This window comes from Scophthalmus maximus, chromosome 12 (assembly GCF_022379125.1).
Source record: "Scophthalmus maximus strain ysfricsl-2021 chromosome 12, ASM2237912v1, whole genome shotgun sequence".
Taxonomy (NCBI): domain Eukaryota; kingdom Metazoa; phylum Chordata; class Actinopteri; order Pleuronectiformes; family Scophthalmidae; genus Scophthalmus; species Scophthalmus maximus.
Genome location: NC_061526.1, coordinates 19,080,902 through 19,107,081, shown reverse-complemented (window position 1 = coordinate 19,107,081; position 26,180 = coordinate 19,080,902). Strand labels below are relative to the sequence as shown.

The following is a 26,180-nucleotide window of genomic DNA, read 5'->3' as shown; positions in this document are numbered from 1 at the left end:
TGACAGTGCCATGCATTAATATCTTAGTACATGTTCCGCTTTACTTCAGCAGCTATCGAACGGGAATATGTACACTACAGAATGGGAGCCGTGTAGACCACGGCCTGGAAGCTTCAGAGGCCTCAGTAATTATGCATGATGCCACATTTTCAACCTCCTCAACCCCGTGGAGCAAGATGGCTTGTGACTTTTTCAGACACACACACATTGTCGATCTGTTCTACATTTCAACAACAGTATGTCGTGTGAGTCACGTTAAAGGTCACGTACATTAAAATATGCAGGTTTCATTTTTGTGTTGTGACATAGCCGCTCTGTACTTTTTAATCAGTTTGGGGACGTTAACAACTTACAACTATTTTTAACTATCATCTAATGTGACAATTATTTTTTTCATCTATTCAACTAATTGTGTAGTTAATGAAATGCCAATAATAAAACAATAATGAAAAAAGCTTTTTACACAGTACAGTATCTATATATGAAATAACGATCAGGATTATTTTCATCTTAATTTACGACGAAAAAATAAATGCAATTGAATCTAAAATATAAATATATTAATATGATTCATAATATGAAAATACCGCACAACTGCCTTGAACCATTGGGGACACATTATGGTGGCGCGCCGCTTATTCCATTTCCGATTTCCCAGAGCGCTGGAAATTCAACGCGAATGCGACGTATTCTGGACCGTTTTCTGCAACCGTATTTAATGCTGCGTTCCATTATACCTCGGAAATCGGTGGATTTTTTCCCCCCGACCTCCCGGAACACGGCACAACGCGACGTAGCAACCGCGGCGACTCACTGGGAGGTCGGGTCTCCCCGGTGTTACTCTATTTAACTCAGTCAAAGTTGACGAAAAAACATTGGTGCTTTGTTGCAGGTGTTGATAACACATATGAACACTATACAATATATTCAATTTCTGTGAATACGTTCTTCTAAATATTGCACACTGCAGCTTTAACATCTGTTAATTCTGTGTTTTTGTTACATTTGAAAAAGGTGCTGACGACACATTATCTGCGTGTTGGTTACACGTGCTTTATATCACGTCTTTGATCTGTTTGGCCTTCCATACATGCACTGTGTCTCGTCGGAGGGGGGGAGGGGGATGGGGGGATGGGGAGAGGTGGAGGGAGGCTGAATTGGGTTAGTCCGGTTCAGCACTAGCAGCAGCAGCAGCAGCGCAGACCCTGCCGCAGGACGAGGACGGCGGTGCGCCGGGAGAAAGTGGACCAGAGGACTTGGGGAGGAGGGGTACTCGGACAAATCCTTGTTGGACTGGGATGCAGCGGGACACCGGGCGGGGAGGAGGGGGCCCGCACGGATCCTGGCAGTCCGCAGGCTGTGGTGGTGGTGGTGGTGGTGATGGTGGTGGTGGTGGCGGCGGCGATGCACCGCGAGCCGACCGGCGGAATCCCGCAGAGCCTGACGCACCGTACCGCAAAACGCGCAACCGTGCGTGAGCCGCCGCTGCTGCAGGCGTAGACGCCTCCGCTCCTCTTCCATCACATCACCCCCGCCGACAGAGACCCCCAACCGATGCTGGAGCCATAACGACCGGTGAACGGTGCACCACCGCCGCGCAGCTCCATTCATACTCCACCCCCCCCCGTGTGCGCAATGAGACGGGGACACCGGCTTTGATCAGATCCTGCTTTTCTTTTATTCTTTTATTCTTTTATATATATATATATATTTTTTTTACTGCACCTATTTCGAGACGTCCAAACAGACAGACAGAGAGAGAGGGGGGGTAAAGATGTTGGTGCGCTGCTGCCGGGGCAAGCTGTCCGTGTGGGCCGCTCTGTGCGTCCTGGTGCTCTGCTGGTTCTACGTCTTCCCCGTGTACAGACTCCCGAGCGACAAAGAGATCGTGGACGAGGTGGTAAGGCAGGGGGGCATGTGGAGGAAGAACCAGACGGGCATCGACTTGTACAGGTTCGTATCAAATTTTGTATCAAGTCTTTCACCGGTTCTGATGCGGGCAGGTCGGAGCGCCTCCTGCTGGTCGGCGCTCGGGCCCTAATAATAGTAATAATTCACTCAATTACAATAGGTCCTCGCTCTGACTTTGTCAGTGGAGCTCGGGCCCTAATGATACTAATAATAATAATAATTAACTCAATTACAATAGTTCCTCGCTCTGACTTTGTCAGTGGAGCTCGGGCCCTAATAACAATAATAGTAATAATTCACTCAATTACAATTGGTCCTCGCTCTGACTTTGTCAGTGGAGCTCGGGCCCTAATTCTAAAACAACATATTTGAATCTGTTAAAACTTTGTAAGATGTCACTGAGAAATAAGAGATACAAACATTATAAACACTTTCTTAAGTACCACAGATGCAATTTTTTTTATTTGGGTATTGATGCTGTGTTCGGTTTTGTCCGCCGGACACGTGAGGAATTCACAGGAAAGAGTGTGGAGAAAGACGAGGACAAGTTGCCCACGAGCCTGTGACTGCTGGAATCCTCCCATCTGTCACGCTGACATTATTTAACCAAGGGATAAATAACTTTAAATAAAAGAAAACATTTGATTATTCCTCCCTAGTACACATGTAGCTCCCTAGAGGCAAACAATGAGGCAATCACTATGGTCCTGTGGCACCTCATTTGTGTTTCCTACATCCTCTCTGCACAGGAAGTTGTTGACAGAATGCTGCAGTCCACGGAGGATGTTCGCCGTAACCAAGGAGAATTCGCCGATGGGCAAGGTCCTGTGGTACGACGGCGAGTTTTACCACTCGCACACCGTCAACAACGAGACCTACCCGCTCTTCGTGCAGGTAATGACCTCAGCAGGTGTGACACACGAGGCTGAATCACGATTTGTCAAAAAGTCGGTGCCGTCCACTCATGCAGTCACGGTGCGAACCTTTCGTTGTATCCCGTGGGTTTTGCTTTTCTCTCGGAGAGCCACAAACTTCCATTACAAGACGCTCGCCTTTGAGGGAGACAGCTGTGCTCTCGAAAAGTAACTAAAGACAGATGATGGCAAGGGAATCTTTTTTTTTTTTTGCACACTCAGCGCAACACAACACCGTTGTGGGGACTGTGGGTTTTGACATGATCCATAATGGAGGCAGGGGGGAGGGAGGGGGCAGCGGAGCAGATAGACACTCTCTAAAGCGGAGGGGATTAGTGGTTTAGTGTTCTCAGCGTGGGGGGGAGTCGGCGTGAAGACGTAGGGGGAGATGCTGCATATCAGTAAAATGTTAAGACTGAAGGCTGCTACACAAAGTCTACATGTCGTGTTCACACATTTTCATTCATTCATCTCCGTTACATGCATCTTTTGCTTTGGCATCTTCAGCTCACACACCAGGACCAGTTTCTATGGAGACAGGACATGGGCGATGGATGAGGACAGATATGTATTCTATACATTTCTTTTACTTCAAATCATTTCCGGGGTTTTCTCACCAAAGACGATTTGTCCGGTCAGGTTATTTATTATAAAAATGGCTGAAAAAAAACAAAACTGGAGGAGGATGTGCTTCACGTTTTCCCTTCTCGAGTTTATGCCCCTCTCCACAGCGCAACACAAAAACGAACCCAGTGCGTTTATTCACGCCCCCGTGTTTGTGTGTCTGTACCCAGATAAGAGCGGGTGGGCTATTTTTACATGGCCCCTCTGTGTGTGTGTGTGTGTGTGTGTTTAAACGTGTCTGCGGCTGGAAACAGGACAGAATGAGAAACTCAGGTGTAAGTGCCGTTGCCGTGATTTCTGTATCCAGGGGCAGCAGCACACATCTCACTGGCAAATCGAGATTGGATCCCCAATACTGATGCCGCGGATCTGCCGTCTAATATCCTGGCTGGTGAACGCGATGAATATCTGACCCTAATTTGCAGGCGCGAGCTGTGCATGTTCATTCCACGGTGGACCGATGGGGGGGGGGGAATAAATAATGAAACGAGAATGCGAAGCGAGAGCTTCTGGCTGAGGTCTGAGTGCCTGTGTTTGAATGTAGAGCAGGGGGTTTAAACACGGAGTTTAATATGTGTTTTATATATATATAAAAGTCATTCATCAAATTAGCGCTCACAGGATGAGTTGATTCCTGGTCAATTGAGAGAAATGATCTGCTGTCATTTTGAGTGATTCTTTTTAAAGCATATATAAAGTAATAGATGTATAAACTCACATAGTTGTGGCTGCGCTTAAGTGACTCTCCATCTCACTCCTAGCGTGGTTGCATTTTACAGACGGGCCCACGTTGTGGCCTGTTGCTTGTTTTCCCGAGACGGGAGGGAACCGGTGCTTAGGTGGGACGGACGGTGTTCAGACTCCGACGTGTAAATAAATGCTCTCCTCCCCTCAACTACCAGTGCTGTGATTGCAGGTCTGAGCGCCTAACAAGCGGCCGCGCTACACTAATCCGGCAGCGGCTACAGTAGCTGGGCATCTGCCAGGGAATGTGCCAATTAGGGCTTTTGACGGTTAATTGCTGGTTAGTCCGGTGGCTTAAACAGAGCGTCCATACAGCTCGCTGCACTGTACAGCGGATTCCGATGGTGTTCCCTTCATGTACTCCTCTTTTGTGGCGGTCCCATGACGGTGTATCAACAGACATGTCTGGGATAAAGGTCATGCTCCAAACAGAAGCTCCACTGTTGTCCCGTAGTTGTAAGTCCCCTCGGAGAAAAACCCCTCTGCCAAATAATGAAATGTGAATAACTCAGATGATTTCTTTAAGCGCCATGAGTCTATGAACTACAAGATATTGGGTTTTTTTTCTTTCCAGGCCCAAATCTCATGACAACACATTTGAACTCGTCCCCCATCGCCAGTTCGAGCCCAGCCGGCTGGTTCGCCCCCCCCCCCTGCTTCATATACTGTTAGCTTGTATTGTCCTCTGACTCCCCCCCCCCCCGTCACGGTCCAAAAGAGACCCTGAGGCATGGAGAGGGGTGCGCGTGTGTGTGTGTGTGTGTGTTGTCGAGTGTGTGCACTCCAGGGGGAATAATGAGCACAATTGTTTCCGCCGTCTTTTGCTGCTCCTTGCCTCCGACTTAAATGCAGCTGAGGCAAAGAGAGGGGACATTTTTGGCCCTCGCCTCATGAAGCATGGTTTGTCGGTGTCCTCTGTAACCTACTTAATACTCTCCCATACAGGGCTCTCATTTAGATGATGACAGGGCAGTGATTCACAACCACCACACGCTCGATGAGTTTGTAAAAAAGAAAACATGAAGAATTTGCGGGACAAAAGTATATTGGCCAGTACAGGTTGCACCCGAATGTGTAAAAGGAAAAAAACTGTTGCCATGTGTGCAGAGAAAACCAATGAATTCAAATTCTCTGCTAAAAGAAAAAAAGAAGTCGTGGTTTGAGATCATTCGATAAAAAGAATGGACGGATTAGTTGAAAGGAGTAAAGGATGAATGGTTCAATTGTTAAAAGTATTATGACTAATAATAATAACAGTTATAACCAATGTTAACATTCCATGCCCATTTCAGTTTATGAAATGTTTAATATTATTAAAGATCACGATTTTTTTATACCCGCTTTCATATCGTCATGAGCGTTAAACACTCGAGGTCGTGTGACAGAGCTGTGGAGGGACGTCGGACAAAAACAGAAAAAGGTTGAACCACTGTGATTGAAAACCCAGACACAAACAATAGAGACTGACATTTTCCAGGGAACGTAGTTGCAACTAAGCTGCATTTCCCCTCTGACACATGGTATTTGTTTCATATGACTAATGTGGGTACATTCAGTTTGTTTTCAATGGAATGTGGCGATGGAGTTTTCTCTGTTTATAACAGTGTTGTTGTTTGTTGTCTTACTTGGCAGTACATCCTGTTTCTTTTCAGATTGTCTGATTGGTATTTTTGATAATAGATCAATCCACCACACTTAATATAGACTTGTGTTCCACATGCCAGCAGCAGAATCGGATTCATAAGATGCACAGTGTGACCACCGACTTACTCTGTACCTCCTTCCCTCGTGTGTCCTCGCCGCGGCAATGACAATGAGTTTTTGTGCGCGTGTGTGATTGTCTCTATGCGTGTGCACTCTCCCGCGCTTGTGTGTGCGCGCGTGCTAACGAAGCTGCGTGATTGTCTTCCTTCCAAGGACACCCCTCTGCAGTTCCCCCTGAAGAAGTGTGCGGTGGTGGGCAACAGCGGCATCCTCCGGCGCAGCAAATGTGGCCGCCACATCGACCAGGCCGACTTCATCATGCGGTGAGAAACGAGGAACTCTGCGGGACTGCGGGCGGGTGCGTGCGTGCGTGCGTGCGTGCCGGTCGATGCGTGTGCCCGGGAGAGCAGCCGGACGCCATCAGTGACGATGAGGGCCGGTGTCGAGCCGTGGCCAAGAGAGAGGGACCGGGAAATGGTTCCAGAGCGAAATAGGAACAGACGAAGGCGAGGAAGGAGGAATAGGAGTTCTATAGCAGAATAAACCCTTCTGGTGGGGCATTCAAAAATATTTACATTATATAATACACGAGAAGAATCGTTTACATATTATGGAAATAAATGCTGGTTCCCCTTTTAAACAGTTGAACTCGGTTTACTGGAGGCAACCGTCACTGAAGATATGTGAATGGAGGATTTGCACAGGACCAAGCACGACTGCTTGGAGCAGGATCCCTTCAACACTGAGCCTCGGAACAAACTGGGGGCGTCCTGTCTCAGGCGGGAGGACAAAAACAAAACAAAGTTGCCGCAACACAGTAAGCTGGTTGTGAGACTTTGTCGTCATTCCAATATCTGTGGTGGATGTGGCAAATGTCAGACCTCCTCTATCTAAAATGTGGAGTGTGTCAACCGGTCCGGAGCGTTTGACTTGTGTTAATTAAGTGGCCGTTCCACGGCGGTTACTTTGCACAACCGGGCTGCCGCAAAATAACCGGCTCGTTCACGGAAGTGTGATGTGACGAGACACAGAAAGGAGGTGGGGTTTTTTTGTATTTTATAAAAGGTGCACTTTTGTCGCCTGGCGGTCAATGATAGTGTGCGACCGGCAAAACAAAATGAAACTGGTCACATCGTGAAAGCAGTAACGAGAAGTTGACTGAACCCAAACCGAAGCGGGGACGCATCGAGACGCCGGGACTTGATGAACTCGGAGGGAGGAAACACCAGCGAGCGCGCGCACAAAAAGAGCACTCTCCAGATGTTCCTCATTTCCCCCGATGTGCCGATCGTAGGCGGCTCTGAGGTGATAAATTACGGCTCAGGCTCGAAGGAAGCGATTGCGCCGCAATCATTGGAATTTCACTCCATTGACCGCAGTGTTGTGCAAACATGAAATGTGCATCACGAACGTCACTGTCCACCCAAATTCGCATCATTTTTTAGCGAAGCTCTCGGTTTCCGCGGCTCTGCTCATGCCGACACGTGGAGGAAGCATTTTTGCGACGCTCTCGGCCCTTGGCAGCGCGTGTGTGTGTGTGTGTGTGTGTCTGTGTGTTTGTGTGTGTGTGTGTGTGTGTTTGTGTGTGTGTCCTGTACGTCCTGTACCACACTGAACAACATAACAACTCAACTGGCGTCCTCTCTTAAGGAGGAAGTACGAACTCATTTCAGGAGCAACTGGACTCGGTTGTCGCTTTTTGGAGACGTTTCACTTCTCGTCCAAGAGCCGAAAAAGGAAATGACGTACGTGTTTATTTGCACATGGTGCAAATAACCTTTCCTGTCGGCCCCCGAGTAAAGTTTCTGGAAAATGTCCGAGTGAGCCCATGTGACGGTACAGAAGGAACATATCCGGAGGATTCACGGCGATGCCTGGTGTGTGTGTGTGTGTGTGTGTGTGTGTGTGTGTGTGTGTGTTTAAAAAGCGTATCTAGATCTAAATGACAGATATGTCGTGTCTGTTTGGTTTCTTTTTAGGTGTAACCTTCCACCACTGTCAAAGGAATATGTGGACGATGTGGGAACCAGAACGAATCTGGTGACAGCCAACCCCAGCATCATAGAGAAAAGGTGAATATTAAATGTCACACCGAAATCCCCCCAAAAAATAGGTTACGTAGTGGAATCGGTTTGATGATGTCAGGGGTTGTACTGCGAGGTATTGATTTTTAAGAAGCAATCATTTTGTGTAGCACTTAAAAGCAGAGTTCCCAAATGGCTCTGCGAGAGGGCATGAGGCATGGGCTTCGGGCAAGGAGAGGTGTTTTATTATTGCACCTTTCAAATGAAGACAGGAGAAACTAGATTGTATAACAATAACCATGAATAGGATCTAAAGAGTAAAAGAAAATCGACCAGAGCAAAATGAGAACCAAATCAGGAGCCATGCTTGCCTCGTCCTTTGTGGACATTTTAGCGAATAAATTAGGGGCCGAAATCAATCTCATCGCACACACACACACACACACGCATGAGTCAACCGGCCTCGCCATCGTGCATGACCCAAAGCTGCCATCGCCCTCGTCCGACCACAGCATGAAGAATAACTCGCACTCTGCCCCTCCGTTGCTCAGGTTTCAGAACCTCCTGTGGTCGAGAAAAGCCTTCGTGGACAGCATGAAGGTGTACGGCTCCAGCTACATGTACATGCCGGCCTTCTCCATGAAGCCTTGCACCGACCTGTCCCTGCGGGCGTATTACGCGCTGGCGGACACCTCCTCCAACCTCACCATGCTGTTCGCCAACCCCGAGTTCCTGCGCACGGTGGGCAAGTTCTGGAAGTCGCGCGGCGTGCACGCCAAGCGCCTCTCCACGGGGCTCTTCCTGGTCAGCCTGGCCCTGGGGCTGTGTGAGGAAGTGACGGCCTACGGCTTCTGGCCGTTCTCCATCGGCCTGGACGAGCAGCCGGTCAGCCACCACTACTACGACAACATCCTGCCCTACAAGTGGTTCCACGCCATGCCCGAGGAGTTTGTGCAGCTCTGGGACCTGCACAAAACCGGCACGCTGCGCATGAGGGTGGGACACTGCCCCCCTTAGGCGCGCGCGGGCCGGTGCTTCTTTTAAAGGAAAGCGCTCCGCCGGAGGTTTTGGTGGGTCGCGGGACGCAGATGAGGACGTTCGGGGTTCTGACGTGGCAGGAAGTTGTCGTCGTGCCCGTGACTTGTTTCCTCTGAGGAACCTTTAGCACTGCATCTGTGTCCGTACACACTGCTGCTGTGCCCCGAGCTAATCCCTAATTATCATAAGAATGTCTTCCACACAGACCAGCATCAGGGACAGAGGGTACACTGACACACACACACACGCACACACACACACACACGCACACACACACACACACACACAGACACATACACGCACAGAATCTGCCATACCTCTAGCCCTCGTTTAACCCCTAACCCTAAGGAGCGGAGGACCGGGGGAATAATAAAATGCACTGAAAGACTGGCGAAATGTGAGGAACAAGGGAGAGATAATGGCGTCCTGGTACCTAGTAACTTGAATGGGACTGAAATTTAAAGGAGGCGGGGGGGGGTGAAAGAGTGGCTGGTGTGTGTGTGTTTGGAAGAATTTCCTCTGCTTTTTCTTCAACCAAGCGCTTGATTGGCATCCTCTGGTGCCAAATAGAGCTTTAGTTCAACGCAGGAGCCGTTAGAAGATGAGTCTTGAATACTGTACCTCCCAGAATGTTGAGCCAAGTTGCATTTCACCGAAAAAGGGAAGAATGACTAAACCCTGGTGTACACATTGTGTTTTTTATTCGCCAAATGTGTTTTGTTTTATTGTCTTTTTGATCAATGTGGCTTCTTTTTTCAGTGACCATGAATTGAAGGGATCAAGTAACTCAGCATGTAATTTGCAGCAAAGAAAAAAAAAAGAAAAAACGATCACACATACAGCAGGTACTTCATTTGGCATCGTCACCGACTGACCGTTGGGTACGATCCAATCACAGGCGGGCTCCGTAGATAGAAAAAAAACAAAAAAAAAACCAGCCCTGCCCTGCGTCTTTTTAGAGCCGCTGCTACAAAGTCATGTCCTGGTAACTGCACTGGTAACAGTGGTCTCTTTGATACGCACTCCCGCGCGGCCCTGCAGCCCTCGGATGGCGAGACACTAAGATAAAATGGAAACGGACTCGGGGACTGGACGTCACAAAGAGGCATTTTAATGGTTTAACTTTGGTTTGTTTCTTGTTTTTCTTTAGATGCAGGAACACCTTATGTGTTAAATTGTGATTCATTTAAGCAGCTACTGTTGTTAGGATTTCACATCAGTCCCCCTGCGCCTTTTTATAGCTGTGATCTTTTTGTCTTTTTGACATTTTATTTGGGCACAAGGGAAAAAACGACTCGCTCGTGTACAGGCCACCATGACAGGTGTATTTTTTGTACTCACAAGCCTTGAATTCACTGGACATGATTTGAAATCATTTGTTTTTCTCATTCAAGACTTATAAATGTGACTGTGCCATATTGTCAGTACTGCAACAACGGGTGACTGTGCATGGAAAGTGCATGGAGTCCACCACAATCTTCCTCAGACTCGAGGTCCGAATCATGTCGACGCTGTAGCTCAGTGCTTCAGACGTTTCCTCCACTCCCCCGTCTGTTGACGTGAACAAGGTCCAGTGCCTTCGAGATGCAGTAAGGGCAAAAGAGAAATGATTCAAAGCAGGAAAACGTCAAAGTGTTTCCTGGCTATGCTCCGCTGTGTGGATCAATCAGACAAAATGTGATGTATAAACGGCCCCTGACTTCATATTCAAATAACTTCTAATGGACCAAATTGATGAATTGAAATGAAATCTAATAATGTCCAGTCTGAATGTTGTTGTTTTTTGTAATTTTTTAAAAACTCTTTTGCACCTTTGTTTCTTTTGTTCCCCCTCCGCTGCCCAGTATCGTGAATGAATGAGCCGTGACACGGTGTGAACTTTGAAGTAAGCATGATGATTTTTAAATGTGTATGTGCTTTTGGTACACAGATTTCTATCTATTTTCATTATGCTTGGAGTCGTGCCCTCATCCCGTCCCGTCTGACCGATAGAAGGACCACCGAGAGATCTTTCTCAATCCAAGAAGGGAGACAGGATCCGTGTCGAGCGCGGCGACCGAACTTGTTTGACGTTTTCACTACTTCACTGAGCTCCGCGAGTCTTGAGCACGCTGCAGCTGATGCTGACAGAAAGCACCTGACGTCTGATCGGGCCCGTGTCTCGGCGCAGGCTCAGCAGCTCGTTTGGTTTTTGCGGTTCACTCTTCAGATGAGGACAACCTGAATCACACATGGCATTACAAACGTAGAATGAAGTGGGTCAAATAGTAAATGCAAATACTTTTTTTTGTGTGTGTGTGTGTGTGTGTGTGTGTGTTTGTTTAAGTCTGATGAAACTACTGAATGTTCAAGCCTCTATGTGTAGGATGTGATTTTTCATGCAACTAAAGCATTTTTTTTTCAAAGATTTTGTCTGTAAAAAGAACCAAACAAAAAAACAAACATTTGCGTTGAACATTGGTGCAGTCTGTGTTTTCAACCCAGTCATGTCAGTGTCCTTTGGACGAATCCTTGATTCTACCACTGGCTGTGCCAAATTCATAAATGTTCAATTTTTTACACACAGCTGCTTTAAATAGAACGTAATCACAACCAAATCTCAAACAGATACTTAAAGATAAAACTATGCTTCTCTGATTGATAATGGGCCGCATTTTTGTTGTATTTATGCAGCAATTTAGGTTAAAACAAATACAAATAATAATTTGTAAAGAACTTTTGAGCCGTTTGTATTTTATCAATATCAGTCCTAAGGGCTCAACTTTCCTATCTGTTCGAATGTTTTGATGGAATGCGAAGCCTGTCTAATCCATGAAATGTGCTTTATTTGCTTTGACCGACCGAGTTTATGAAGACGCAAAGCTTGTTGAAGGCATCGTCGCTGTGTGTCACCTCCTCTGCTCATTGAAATCATCTGATGTGAACGACGCTGCCCGAGCATGTGAAAAATAAATCAGAAACGCAGTTCAAAATGGGCGTACGCTATTTTTATGTGCTAACATGGATTAAAATGCGAAGGATCCATGTTTGAAAGTCTCATATGCCTTCGCACTACTTTTTTTGCAGTGTTTTTCCATGCGCCTCGTACCATTTCCTGTGCGCGGGTGTGCAGGATTTTTTTTCCCAGCCATACAGTTGTGTTTTGTGGTTATGAATATTTGTGGTCTCGGGGAATGGCTTCAGTGAACCCTCTGCCTCCCAGAGTGCTGTCTGCATGGCCTGTTTTTATGGGCCATGAATTTTTAAAAACGTGTCAGCAAAAGCTGTCTCGCAAGGCCCCTGCTCCCCGCTGGACCCGTTTTTTATGACCGAGGCCCTAATTTGTCTATATGGTGCTGAGAGATAACTAAAGAGGATGGAGCATATTAAAGATGATGGAGGTTTAATTATGGAGGTTTGGTGTAAATGGATGTGTGTGTGTGTGTGTGTGTGTGTGTGTGTGTGTGTGTGTGTGTGTGTGTGTGTGTGTGTGTGTGTGTGTGTGTTATAAGGGGACAGTTCCACCTTTAGGGAATTACACTATCTAAACATTTGAGTTTGACAGTACTGTACAGGTGAGATGAGCTCAATTACAGGATCTTTTTGATTGCTCTGTACTCATAGATCTAGAAATATAGTCGAGGCGAAGAGATACTGTATCTTGATGGCATTTAACATGTGCATGTTTCATTCAAAGTTTGTTGGGTCTCATCGTGGTTTTTCCGTCGTGGGTGTGTTTTCGTTGTACGCACGGTTCATTAATTTCAGACCGAAAGTGGTGTGGGTTGAAAGTGAAAACTTGATTTGCACCCATGGTCATGGAGTACAAGAAACCCATTAAGACGCAGCTACAAAAAAAAACACAGACCGTTAAATAGTTTCGTTTTCCCCCAACAACAGCCATTTATCATTTTCTGTTGAGTTATGTGTCACCTACAGTAGTAAACGCTGGGCAAAGAAGTGCAGCCGTCTCAGAGCCTCGATTCTCCACTCGCCAGGTCCGTGTGTTATTTCTATTTTTGTCACTCAGGGAACCGACTCATAGAGAGAAGCAAAAGGTTTACATTTGAGTGGGATTAAGAAACTCTCTCCCACACACACTGCGTCTGCACTATTAAGGCTTATAACAGCAACCCATGCACACACAGATCAAGAATCGACAAATAAACCTGCAGACAAGGTTCTGTGGGCCACGCAACACTGATATTTAATACGCTTATATAATAAGATAAACACTAAGGGTTCATCAATGGCTCTATTTTTTGGCTCTAAGTTACGTAAGCTTACTTTTCTGGGGTTAATAACAAACTTGTGTTCGCGGAGCTTTGCTGTGACTGGTGACTGACAGTGGCCCAACTGTAAACACTATTTTGGACGGTCAGATCACCTCCTTTGAGTCTATAATAAAGGACTGAAATTACTGAGTGGCTGTCTGGCTACGTCCAGTTTTTGCTGAAGTCACCACCGATTCTCTTGGCAGACTCTTGGTGACTCTTCTCTCGTCTTTAGGGCCACCTCGCATCCAACTATACTGTATGTGGGCTTTTATTGGCAAGTGGATTGAGCGTCAAATATGTATCCGCCCACTTACAGTTCAGGCTGCCCACACAGATCTTTTGACCATTTAAGCATTTGTGCTTGGAAGTGAGCCAATATTTCGCCGAAATTTCCACTTCCCCACCAACTATGTAGTACTGTACTACGTGCACATGCCGCACAACTGGAAGAATACACAGTGACCCCTCCTCCCCCCGTGAACCCAAGTGATATTTATAAAAGATGGCAGACGACATATTAAAACAGTGCTTCAGCTCTCGGCTTATGTAAATGGATCCCTCGTGTCGAGTTCTGCCAAAAGCATCTTGTGCTTTTCCAAAATGTTGTTTTCTCAAAACAAACTGGCACTGCATAACCACAGTGTGTCAGAAATTCGTCTGTGATCCAGCAGGGTCAGTGTCTTGTAGTGGGAGGGAGACGAGGTGGCTGCTCATTTAACCGGTTTTCCGAAAATTGTTGTTCAAGAAGATTGTCGAAAGATGACAAGATTTTAAAAGTATGCGGCGCCGCCAGGAACTCAAAACACAGACGACACGTCGACGACGTGTACCTCGCACGTTAACAGTGCTACGTCCGCAAGATTGCTTGTTGCTCTGAAAGCTGCCACTCCTATAGGCTCAGCAACAACCTTAATTTTCTCATTTACAATAGTCCGATTTCGTGAGGACACATCGACAACCGATGCGCGCACGTTCGCAGTTAGCCGAGTGAGTATTTCCTCCTCAGGATGACACGCTCCATTGTCTTCGTTGTCAAAGTTATTGGTCCCGGACCACCCAAGATATCATTCAAACCCTCGTAGCTTGGCTCTGATCCAACTATATCATCAAATATATAATAATAATAACATTAATAAAAAGTAGAATACCTTTTTGTCTTAATTACTAGTATAATTCATGTCCTTTCATCTACATTTTATTGTCTTTGCAGATATGGGGGCAGTAATTTGCCTCCTTCATATGCACACACACACACACACACACACACACACACACATGCTTGAGTTCTCTCTCAGTGTGTAAATGGACAGGGGGCAGGCCGAGGGGCAGAGAGGCCATTGGAACATGCAAATGCAAACATGTTTCCCCACCGGTGCCTCGTTGTCAACTCTCATTACATCCAGCAGCAGGCCCCCTGGGCCAATCGGGGCGCAGGGCTGTGCTCCTAGAAGCCGCGGGATTGGCCCGTCGCTTGAAAACCCCCCCCTCCCCCCCTCCCGAGTGTTGATACCAGGAGGAATAATAAGGGAGACTGGTGGGAGGTGAGCAGTACTGAGGAATGTTTCAATTAGTGAATGGAGAGAGTCAAGGGCGTTGGACTAGATGTCTAGATCTCTTCCCTCGTCAGCTTCTTTGAATGAATCTTGGGTGTCAAGCATCAGAAAAGGGACAAAAACTTTCTAGGTCAAGTTGAAGTCACCTCCTTTTAGTGGCTTTAGTGATTATGACGGGCGCAAAAGAAAAAGTAAGGGGACTTTGTCCAGTGATGGATGAATGATTAGATTTATGGATCTGGATAAAGGGTACATAGGGACTGATATGAGTGTGTGGAATTGATTGCGGCTTGATTACATCTAAGGGGACAGTTGGGCCTTAAGCTTGGGCCTTGAGTGCCATTCTACACTTCTAAAAGTTTCTCTGTGGCATATCTCCTCCTGCTGCCAGTTTCAGAGGATACGGAGCCGGAGGTTGTTTAGGTTTGAGGACTTGAGCTCATTCGAGAGACTCACTTCAACGTCCTCGTCCACTATTTGTCCGGTCATAGCTGAATGTCTTATGTCTGGACATGACAAACCGAGGGATAAAAGAATTTTGTTACCGCTCTAAAAAAGAAAGGAAAATATAAGGAAAATATTACCAGAGAGAAAGAGAGAGGAGGGAAAGAGAAGAGCCGTCATCTGTCGCTCGATCTCTGTCATCCACCAGCTCTCTCCCTGGTGACGTGCCATCTTTCCCCTCATCAATCCATAATGTATCACACAGCCAACAGGGGGGAGCAGAAGCCTCTGAGATGTCGTCCAAAGAACGGAGGGCGACTCCTCCGGCCTCTTTGGACGTGAGCTGATGTAGCTGGGTAGGAGAGTTGGATCAAACCACTCAACGTGTAGTGTCAAAGGGATCTGCCGGAGTGACAACGCCGTAGATGATTGTCATTCGTATGAGCAGCTCTCCGGAGTATCATAACATCCTTGAAATCCTTGTGGTTAATGTTATCGGTGATTGGAAAGAAGATGACAAAATCCAGCCATTTGTCTGAGGCCTTTACTGGCTAATCAATGTGCAGCACTCTAAGTCAGAGAGAGAGAGAGAGAGAGAGAGAGAGAGCAAGGAGACGTGGCTGCAGTGAGGGTGGGTAACCTTTATCCGGTCAAGGACCATTTCATTTTTCAGACATCCTTCGAGGGCGATTATGTGTTACGTGTCTTATTGAACACAGGCAACACGTTATCGCCTTGACTTCTCCGACACAATGGCAAGATGTTGGCGTTGCCGCAATTCCTCTCTCGCATAGAACGCAGAGGATATTTATTTTTTTGTACTTTCATGCGGATAAGGAAGCGGTTGAGTCAGGTTAGAGAAATCAAAGAGAAGGAGGGAGGGATAAAGAGTCTGAAAGTTCAGAATGTTTTCAATTTATGATCGAATTTATTTTTTTTAACAGCTGCTTATGCACAGTGACTGTAACTTGAGGAAGTCTTGTTGTACAGGTGTTATTGTTCATGTCCGGAACACGAAATCGGAGACTGTCGTTCCATGAAAATGACCCCTCACATTTTTGTTGCAAACAACCTGTTACGACCCATAGCCATATTTTATCGTTGCCCAAATTCATGTTTACATTCAAGTCATGAAGCAAGCCCTGTGGCGACCATGAGTTCTTTGGTGGGAGTCGGCTGACGTTGTTCTCTGGAGACTGCTATTTGTTTCCCATTTCTGGTTTTCATCAACCATGGACAATTTTCGTATCATCGGGGACAAAGGACGATTAAGTCAAAGTGCTAAGTCTTCTCAGACATTCGAGAGCCGAGTAACGAGGGACTTACTTTGGCCTCTTTGTCCACCGTCTGTCTAATTATTGTCAGGTCAAAGACTAATGTCGCCGCCGCTCGGTAATCAGAGGGAAAGTGAGGAGCCATCATCTGCACCGACGTGCCATTTTTCCCATTCATCCAATCCATAATGTCTCACATAGCCAAGGGGGGCGAGAGCAGAAAGCAATGTCGTCCAAAGCGCGGAGGGGCAATTTGGAGATGGCCCACGCTGTCCATTTGAACGGAGTTTGACTTAGAGGCTGCGCTGCAACTTTAGCCACTTTGGAAATTGGTTGATTTAGCAGACTAAAATTCTGTGACAATAATTCAGCAGGGGGTGAGGGTGGGAGGGGAGGGAGGGGCATACAGAAGTAAATAAATGTAAAAGCTGCAGCCTTTTAACAATGTATCAAATCGTGTGTGTGTGTGTGTGTGTGTGTGTGTGTGTGTCCAACATTCCTCTTCTGTAACACTGAAGGTCAAAACGTCTGGACATTTGGTTCCGTTGTTGCCACATGCGCACGCAGGAGACAAGCGTCAGCGTTGAGTCAAACGGGGACAGAAGTGAGGAGAATCACAGCGTGCTGCTCTCTCTGGGCTACAGCAGTTGTGGCCAAACACTGGGACACGGGGAATGATGATTGCTAATTCGGTTGAGCTACCTGCTGCCTTCATAGGGCAGGCAGAAGAAAAAAAAATCAATGTCAAAGCATTGGTTAATTGGAAGGGAGATGACAAATGCAGCGGCTGAAATACAAACGTCTGAGGTCTTTACTGGCTAATCAATGTGCAGCACTCTTCAGCCAGAGAGGGAGGAAGGAGGATTGGCTACAGGGGTGGGCAACCTTTTGCTTTCAAGGGCCATTTCAGTTTTTATAACATCCTCCGAGGGCCGTCCTACCTTATTGAACAGACTAACCTGGGTGATGCAAATGGCTTGAGCCGCTTCTCGTTGGCGAGGCGTCAGATAGTGGTGATGGTAGTTTGCCATCATCCAGTTTTTTTTAACGTGCGCTGTGCTGAAATGACGACCCAGATTGGCCCTGCCGTCCCTCCAAATCTCCAATCCCAGGTACTCAACTCCCTGTTGGGTGCGGACAGTGTTAACGCTCCAGGCTGTTCGGTCCGACGACTGTCGGTGAAAACCGCTAAGAGTCGTTGGAGACGCCTTTCGTCCACACAGGCTGTGGTCGCAAGAGGTTAAGTTGCTCTTAAGGTCCCCCGTGAAGGGGACAGCAATCGTAAGTGGGAGGAAGATGATGTCTCAGGCCTCCTCCTCTGTTGAGAGATGGTTTCTTTATTTGAACAAAGATCGGCCTCCTTCTCTCCTCCTTTCAAACAATCTAGCTTCCCTGTCCAGAAAGATGTGCATCTGTGTCTGCAAAGGAGCGTCCCCGGAGGGGTCCTGCCCTGAGGAGCCGGCTCTCTGCTGTGTTGGGCCGTTGCGTTTTTCCAGCGGTCGTTTCGTTTCTCCAACATACATGTCAGCACATTCCCCGCTGCAGTGGACTGCATGTGCCAAGTTGCCTTTTCTGTGTGTCGCCATGAGACGTGTCGGCGCTGACGCGTAGCCACGACGTCCTCCATCGATTGGCCTCGACGTGGTGAAATCCGAAGCTTGACAGGCGCAGACGGTAGATCTACTTCAGGGACACTGTTGTGGGTTTGTAATGAATTCAGTTTGACACAGTGAAGCATGGCGATGGAAAAAATGAGCCAACTCATTGTTGGCCTAAAAGCTTTGGGTAATGAGATACAATTACTCTCATATGAAGTGTGTTATTAAGTTAGTCTGTTTAAACTGGAGGTCTGGTCAGCATGTGTTTGCCCATGGAATTCATTCAGCAGAAGCAGTTGGATTTCCCCTTTGAAAAGAGTTGACATGCATGCAGAATTGTCTTTCTTCAAGCAACCCAGTATTAATGCCAAGTGGAAGCACAGGTAATCGCTGGGTTCCAGGGGCATCCTGTCCTCAGTTCAAATCTGCCTCAGAAACTAAGTCACGAGTACTCCCCCTCCATCTCGGCCAGCCTCTACATCCCTAAACTCTCTCAGCTGTGTTTATCCTGCTAAAGCAAAACAAAACAAAAAATGGCAAAGATTGTAGTCTGAAGATACCAACTCCAATTCAGATTACTGTGTATGGTTTGTGGGTATCTTCACCTCACGTCATTTCTTTCCAATGAATAAGGGAGTGGTAAGTATTCAAATAACTGTAGACATAACCCCGTCTATCACATGCCATCTTGTGACTTGTGAGCGGAACCTGCAGTCGCTCTGAAGGACAAGTGTGACCTTGCGGAACAGACTTTTGAACTCTTCACCCTTTGTACACATGCAGGCTCGAGATTTGGCCAGTGAAGAGAATGTTTTGCTTGTATTACTTCCAATTACTTTCCCCTGTCACCTACTGTCCTTTCCAGTGCACCAAAGTCAAGAGAGCGAAGACCCATTATAATAAGAATGACCCACTTTTAAAGTATGTCTGTGAGTTTATATGCGGGTGCAACTTGCATTCATTGACTGATCCTTCACCACTTCTTCTCTTCCCCTCTCCGCCCACCGAGCCCCCTTCTGCCCCTTTGTTCAGTGACCCCTGTTGTGGGGGATGCATTTGTCTTGCAGGTATCGACGGGGGAACGCTTCGACTCCCACACAAGCTGCCACCATGACACGCAATGTTGGTGCTGGAAGGCATGCGGGCAGAGTTTGGAGAATTAATGGCAAGTGGGTGGAAAAGAGGAGTAGGTGGGAGAGCAGGCGGGGGGTCTGCATCTGACTGTGCTGAAGAGCTTTGTTCATAATTTATTTGTTTCTCCCCCTCTCTTCCTCGTCATTCTCCGTGGGAGGAGCGACGGGAATAAGTGCAAGCGTTTGTGTGTGTGTGTGTGTGTGTGTGTGTGCAGGGGTTGTGGTCTTGTGCACCAGCCAGGTCTGTTCCAGGATATATATAGCTCTCATTAGACACATCCCGCTAGAGCCAGGGTCACAGCACAGCGAGGTGAAAACTAGGAGAGACTACATTTGTCTCACACCAGCAAAACACCAGCACTGCAGTGCACCACACTACACACACACACACACACACACACACACGCACACACACGCACACACACGCACACAGAAACCTGACTTGAGTCTGTACCCGCCACATGCAGAGACAGCGGATCCATCTCAAACGACAGCAAAGCGCTCAACCGCGAATTCTTCCTCTCAGAATTCCGAAGCTATCCCCTAAATCACATTTTAAGCCCGCTGGCACGTCAGCAGATGCACTGTCCAAGCTGATCATCTGTTCAATCAGTCCGGTCCAGGCGCCCCAGCATGCACTTGGCGTGGCAGGTGGCCCGTGGGCGTAGGAGGGAGCGGGGGAGCCGGCGAAGGCGTAAAAACAGACATGGTGGAGTGAAAGGAACCGAACTCGGGGTGCGCGTACACACCCACGCAGGGGATGGTGGCGGAGTAAATCCTCTGTGAAACCGACACAAAGGGTGTTGATGGGTGTCCCCTTTCTTCTCCAGACTGACGGATGGAGATATTTTTCTTGTGCTAATCATTCTGTTGACATGGCAACAAGTACCAAACCCCAGAGAGCAGGCGTTTTCTTTTTTTTTTGTTCACTGGATGTGTGTTGTTTCCGTCAAAACAATGGCTAAAGAACGGAAGAGACGAGATTAACTGGACAGTCGTTTTATCGCTCAAATAAGCCATTTGACTATAAAATTGTTGATGCGTGTTGAAAACTTTCCATCACAGATAATGCTTTCACATGTTTTCATCAACTAGGTGCCTGGAAACCCCAAAATAGAAACCCACAAAAAACAATATGCAAGTCTGAAATATCTTTCTTCTTAAATTGCTTTTCCAATATGATGCAACAAGCGAATTCCATAAATACCCATTGGTATGACTCAAAACGGGCAGTCCTTAACAATTACAAGCCTTTAAGCCAGGCATACACGGGCATGAGCCCGTTTTGGTTGGAACTTAACAACGGCCTTTTAAAGATCATAGTGTATGCCTAGCTTAAGAGTTCAGAAGGAGTTCAAAAGGTATAAACGGAAGAAATCAAATCAGTAAATCAACTTACGTGGATCCACACTGCTCGCCCCAAAAAAACATGAGAAGCAAAAGCTGAAAAGCGCCATATGACTCTGTATGACATTGAATAACACATCGCTTCTCAGCTTCACTTGACTCTGCGTTGACTCGGGCATATACTTTACATAGAACCCAGCTATATGCTGGCTAGCTCAACCCATAAAGCCTTCATCGTGATATTAAGATGACCTTTGCATGTGCGGATAAACCGGATAGCTGCATGTAGGCCACCCGAGAAAGTGAGCAAGGACATCCTGTCCGGACGACACAGAGAGATGTGTGTGGACACGATGGAGACCTGCGGGCAGGGTGAAACAAAAGCAACACATTTGACTCGCTTGTAAATGAGAAGCTTTAGGGACCGGATTGCTGATGTGGCATTTTTTTTGTTTAATTGCGTGGGGGGGGGGGGGGGGGGGGGGTCGGTTTTCAAGGTCACAGAGCATCTACATTAGGCAAATTGCAAAAATGAGTAACGTCGAAGACAACACAAATGTATAGAGCGCCGGATGAAGCAGCTTGTGTATTGCAGTGTGTGCAGTGGGTGATGTGTTTTAAGTGTGTGTGTGTGTGTGTGTGTGTGTGTGTGTGTGTGTGTGTGTGTGTGTGTGTGTGTGTGTGTGTGTGTGGTTGGGCTCTCCAGCTCTTCCCCGTCCTTCCCCTCCGAGCTCTCTCTCTCTCTGCGCCTCTCTCTCCTCGGAGCCACTGCACTGCGGAGGAAACTTGAACTGTGCCCAGCTCCTGTGAATATCGCTCGCACACAACTCGGTCCTAGCCCCGCAACACACACAGACAAGCCCACACACACACACACACACACACACACACACACACACGCATCCCACAAACACTGTGCCAAAAAAAAAAAAAAAAAAAGCACGCCCCGAGATCATCTACAGTTTCCGTTCAAATTGTAAATTTGAACTGACAAGTACATTTGCTGTGTGGTGCCTTGAGATCTCATTTAAAAGAAACAAAAGCTGCATATCATGACATGCTCTTATGGATTTTTTGAAATGTTCAGGTGCTTCTTTCCACAGCTTTCTGTCAAGTTTTGTTGTTAACACAATGTTATCCGCAAAAAGAAAGAAGACTTGGTAGACGGGAAGGATTAGGTCTCTTCCCCTAATGTCTTTAGACAATAGCAGTTATCTTCCTGTATTATTCGCTCGCAGATGAAAGACAGTATCGGCTCTGTATTTCTATTCCACTTATGAACACGGTGAAAAGCTTTCCCTCTTTTTGTCCCCCTTTTTCTGATCCGATGGTCGGATTGTGCAACACTTTGCTGAGTCAGCCCTGATGAGCTACCATCTTTTTTTTATGTATAGGTCAAGAAAGGCAAAATAAAAATAAAGTCAGCACTGATTGATACCGCCATTTTATATTGCCATTGGATGAGAGGCCTATGGGTAATGTGAAAGGCGCTACAGAGCGTTTTAGTGTCTTTCAGGTCAGTGTTATGGTTTCACGACCCACAGCTTTTACTTTCACCGCTGTGTTGGGAACGCATCTGAGGATCACAAGATGTTGGCTAGCAAGTTCACCGAGAATGAGTGTAATAGTTAAAACTAAACCCCGGAGAAGCCGCCTGTATGTATCACTCGGTGTTGCCTACAGTGTGGTGAGAAAAAATATACAATTCTTTATAGATTCAGGTCAAATCTGAGGACCTTACAAAGCCAAGAGGAGAATCTGAGAGGAGGACGAAAGCGGGAGAGATGCTTTTATTGACTTCGTTGGGGAATTTTAGTTTTTGTTTTTGCAAAACACTCATTATATATTTCGAAATCATACGTTTTGTAAAACTGAGGAGGAAGGATACTTTTGTTTCGACCGAGAGTTGAAGTGGGACGCAGCAAGAAGAGTGAGCATGTGGCAATCAGTGGGCCCTTGTTGCTCTGAGACACATACTCAGAAACTCTTTTTATACTCCCCAAAGGACACGTTCCTCTTTTTGGCGGTTTTCCTTCCACTGAGCACAGGGTCAGCCACAGGACAACGCTCAGCGTAATACTCGGGAGGCCCTCAGAAATGCATTCGATTGCTGAACACTGACCAGACGGTCCAATCATGGCTCAACTGTAACGGCAATCTTTGGCAAAACTCGAGAGCATATACGCAAGATGTAGATGACATTGTTTTTAGCTGCGCTGATGTAATGCGCTGCCTTTTTTGCCTTTACGCTTCTACAATTTAAATAGAGTTGGATGTAGTTTTTTTGCAGTTAAAAGAGAAAGGGGGCCACACAGAGGCTGCAATTTTTTGGGACACTGGTTATTACTGATCCTCAAAACGCTTTCCTCTAGTAAAGTGGATGCAAAATGGCTGGAAAAAAAAACATTAAATCTATTTTTCTACATATATATACTATACATATAAATAAAAAACAATAGGAATGAGCTGTTTACGTCTGTGTGGGTTATGACCCTTTGTTTAAGAAAAAAAAGACTGTAAATTTTCCTGTGGTCAATCTGCTGCAGTCATCAATTTTAAACTGTCATGTGTGTTGTGCTCCAGGCAGGATTCGAGGGACAGTCCGCTGCCATTGAGTTGCAGTTTGAAGAAGGTACAGAAACATGAAAATCAATGCATATTTGAGTTATTACTGGCGCACACTACAGTAGGATTAAGGGTATCACTTATTCAAAGACAGCCCAAGCCTTCAAGAGACAACAGGCATTCACGAGAAAGTGTCTGTGCTCACAAACACGAGGAACAGTCTGTGGTCTTTTTGTGCCCTCTGGTGGTAAATAATGATTCTGCTCAATGTGTACAAGATTTGAAAATAAATTTGCTACCCAGTCGTGCACAAGCAAATAATTTCCCCAGAGAGACTGTGAACTATTGGAAAATTATGTCCTTTAATAAGTCCTTCTGATGTTTTCACCGATAGCAAATCTACTCTGATCTAATTGGGGTGTTTCCTCAAATGTATTAATGTTATGTTCCTGTAGGATGTAGATATATTGATCTATTGTTCACTGTTCTGCATCCTGATAGCATTATTTTATATTTGATGTTAGCAGATTTTTATATACATATATATTTTCACAAGATGACTAAGTGTGCTTAGTGATTATGGGGATCGTGTAGTGGATTATATTCTGCAATTGCTCTCGATAGATAGACAGATATATAGATGGGCTAAATGCTGAATTTATGTTGATGAATTTTGTTTTAAATATCACATTCATGAAACATGTACAGATTGATGATCCCAACTATTTACAGCCATTTTGTAGGATTAGAATTTACTGCGGTTGTAATCAAAGCATTGCATTGTGATGCAAATGTGACACCATCCCCGTTGGTGCAATGATCAATGGAGACAAAAGGCACACACACTCCTGTGATCTGTGGTCCCGTCGTCGCATATGACAGGAAGTGAGTCCCCTCAGAATCTCATTTGAACTGTAGCAGACACACGAGAGGCGAGACACTTGAGTTACTTGATTTGAAAATACAAAAACTGGACCTAGACCACCCACCCTGAAAGACGAGCACAATTTCTGAGGTATAATAGTTGTAGTTTGTTATTTTCTACACGAATGATGCCGTATTTGTTTTGTATACACGTTTCAATAAGACATATAGATATTTCTGGGGCATGTCTGAGGAAGGACAACTGCGCATGCGTATTGTCACGTCTCATGGAACGTCGTTGTACACTAAATGTAACATCAGACGCAACGAACAATATATTGGTTTTGAAAACAAAAATCACTACAGTCAATCAAGTAATCAATACATCTACCTCTCTCGGTATGAATGAGACTTAACCTTATACGTTTATAGTAGAAAGACAGTTACATTTTTCTTTTTTCATATCTTTATTGTGTATCAATCAAAGCAGGCTTAAACAATCTTTTCACTTAGAATAGTAGAAAAAAAGACTGAGCGAATATAAAAAAATTGAACATTTGAGGAAACAAAAGTATACAGAAAAACAAAACATTCCAAAATAAACACAAAACGAAATTAAACAGAAAATTAAAAATGAAGGTTTAGAACCAATAAATCTACATCTGTAGATAAATTGTTTGGCCATTAAGATTAGCCAATTATACATGATTTCAGAAAAGACAGTTATATTAAATTACTCCCGGAACCGTACTGTTGAGCTCTATTATTATAATTGGTTATATAAATGTCGTAACTCTCACTCCGCGCCGCTAGGTGGCAGCACCGCCGCGCAGCGCTACCGCCAGCAAAGGATCACGGGAGTTTTCTCTCCTACAAAGCAACGTGAGTCGGACGCTTCGCAACACTTCATCTTGGTCGGAACTCCGCGAAAGTCGCGTAATCGAAGCTCCGAATACCTAGCATATAGTTTTCTGATTTTTAAAAAAAAACTTTTGTTATTGACGAGCCGTCTTGATAGAAAAGGTTATAACTGCCGTTCTTTTTTGCTGTTTTTGTTCAGGAAACTTTCCAGACAGAAGAAAGAAAAAAGCGCCAAGTCACTCGGCAGGAATCGACCATATTTTTTCTCTCTCCTCGCTCCTTTTCCTCGGATATGTGTGTAGAAATCATGGATACCAGATCGACACACATGAAACCCGACTGCCTGCTGCGCAAAACCATGAAGCGCGTATCGAAACCAAGATGGAGGCTCCTCCGTCGGTACGCGGAGGCCGACGAGGCCTCCCAACCGTGTCGGGCCGCCGCCGCCGCCGTCGTCGTGAGGGCGACCGACCGCAAGTGCTTCCACCGCGAACAGAAGCGAGCGCAGGTGCTGCGGGACGCGTGCAAGCGGGAGAGCGCGGAGTCCGCGGCCTGCGAGGGCCGCCACCCGCTGGGAGCAATGGCGCCGGAGAACACCACGCAGTACCTGATGGGTAACGTGTACGAGGACATGAAGACGCGCGGCGACGCCCAGTCACTTCCTGTTTCTAATGAAATGTGTGCACGTTTGTACAGTGAATCCCTGTCGCCCCGGAGCGTGTACGCGGCTCTGGACTCTGGCTACGAGAGCTGCCTCGCTTTCCAGCAAAGGGACTTTGAGGAAGCGTTTGAGCTGTGCTGGTAACCGGGACGAATTGGTCTACGTGGCCTTGTGAAACTGGTCCGGCCCCTCCCCCGCTCCACCAGTGACATTTACATAGACAGAAACAAAAGGTGTGAAGAGTTAACACTGTTAATATCTGACATATTTGTGGTCTTGTGTAGCCCAGGTCATGTGGTGTGATTTTTTTTTTTGTTGGTTTTTTTTTTGTTTTTTTATTTTAAATTTGTCGCACGATTCATGGTTGGGCTTTATTTGTCTCACAGCGGCGCACTGGACGCCGCCCCTCCGGTAGGGGGCGCTCCTGGGCCTCGCGCCGCGCCGCCCAGTGGAACGAACCAAACGCACCTCGCCTCTGCTCCGGCCACGGATTGTGACAATCCAGGTAAAACCCGGGCAGGTATCTCTGTTGCACTGCACTGGCCCCCTGGGGCAATGGTGGTAAAAGAACGAAAATGTGATGCGATGAATGGAGAGTTGCTTTTCCACAGTCACTGTTGTCTGAGAGTTTTCCAGGTCGCCCCTCCCCCTCCGCCTCCCGCCTG

The 26,180-nt window shown here is 46.4% G+C and overlaps 1 protein-coding gene across 1 annotated transcript; it reads left to right on the top strand.

Moving 5' to 3' along the window:
* The first annotated feature begins 1,146 nt into the window (after positions 1-1,146).
* Positions 1,147-11,931, top strand: st8sia1 (ST8 alpha-N-acetyl-neuraminide alpha-2,8-sialyltransferase 1). The gene is made up of 5 exons (XM_035613138.2): positions 1,147-1,953; positions 2,661-2,805; positions 6,111-6,220; positions 7,877-7,969; positions 8,473-11,931. The coding sequence occupies exons 1-5, from the start codon at positions 1,775-1,777 to the stop codon at positions 8,936-8,938; spliced, it is 993 nt and encodes a 330-aa protein (XP_035469031.1). The 5' UTR covers positions 1,147-1,774; the 3' UTR covers positions 8,939-11,931.
* Positions 11,932-26,180: the final 14,249 nt, after the last annotated feature.

Coding starts and splice junctions, on each gene's coding strand:
- st8sia1 (XM_035613138.2), top strand. CDS start 1,775: ATGTTGGTGCGCTGCTGCCGGGGCAAGCTGTCCGTGTGGGCCGCTCTG. Junction 6,221..7,876: donor CAGGCCGACTTCATCATGCG/GTGAGAAACGAG, acceptor GTTTCTTTTTAG/GTGTAACCTTCCACCACTGT. Junction 7,970..8,472: donor CCCAGCATCATAGAGAAAAG/GTGAATATTAAA, acceptor TCCGTTGCTCAG/GTTTCAGAACCTCCTGTGGT.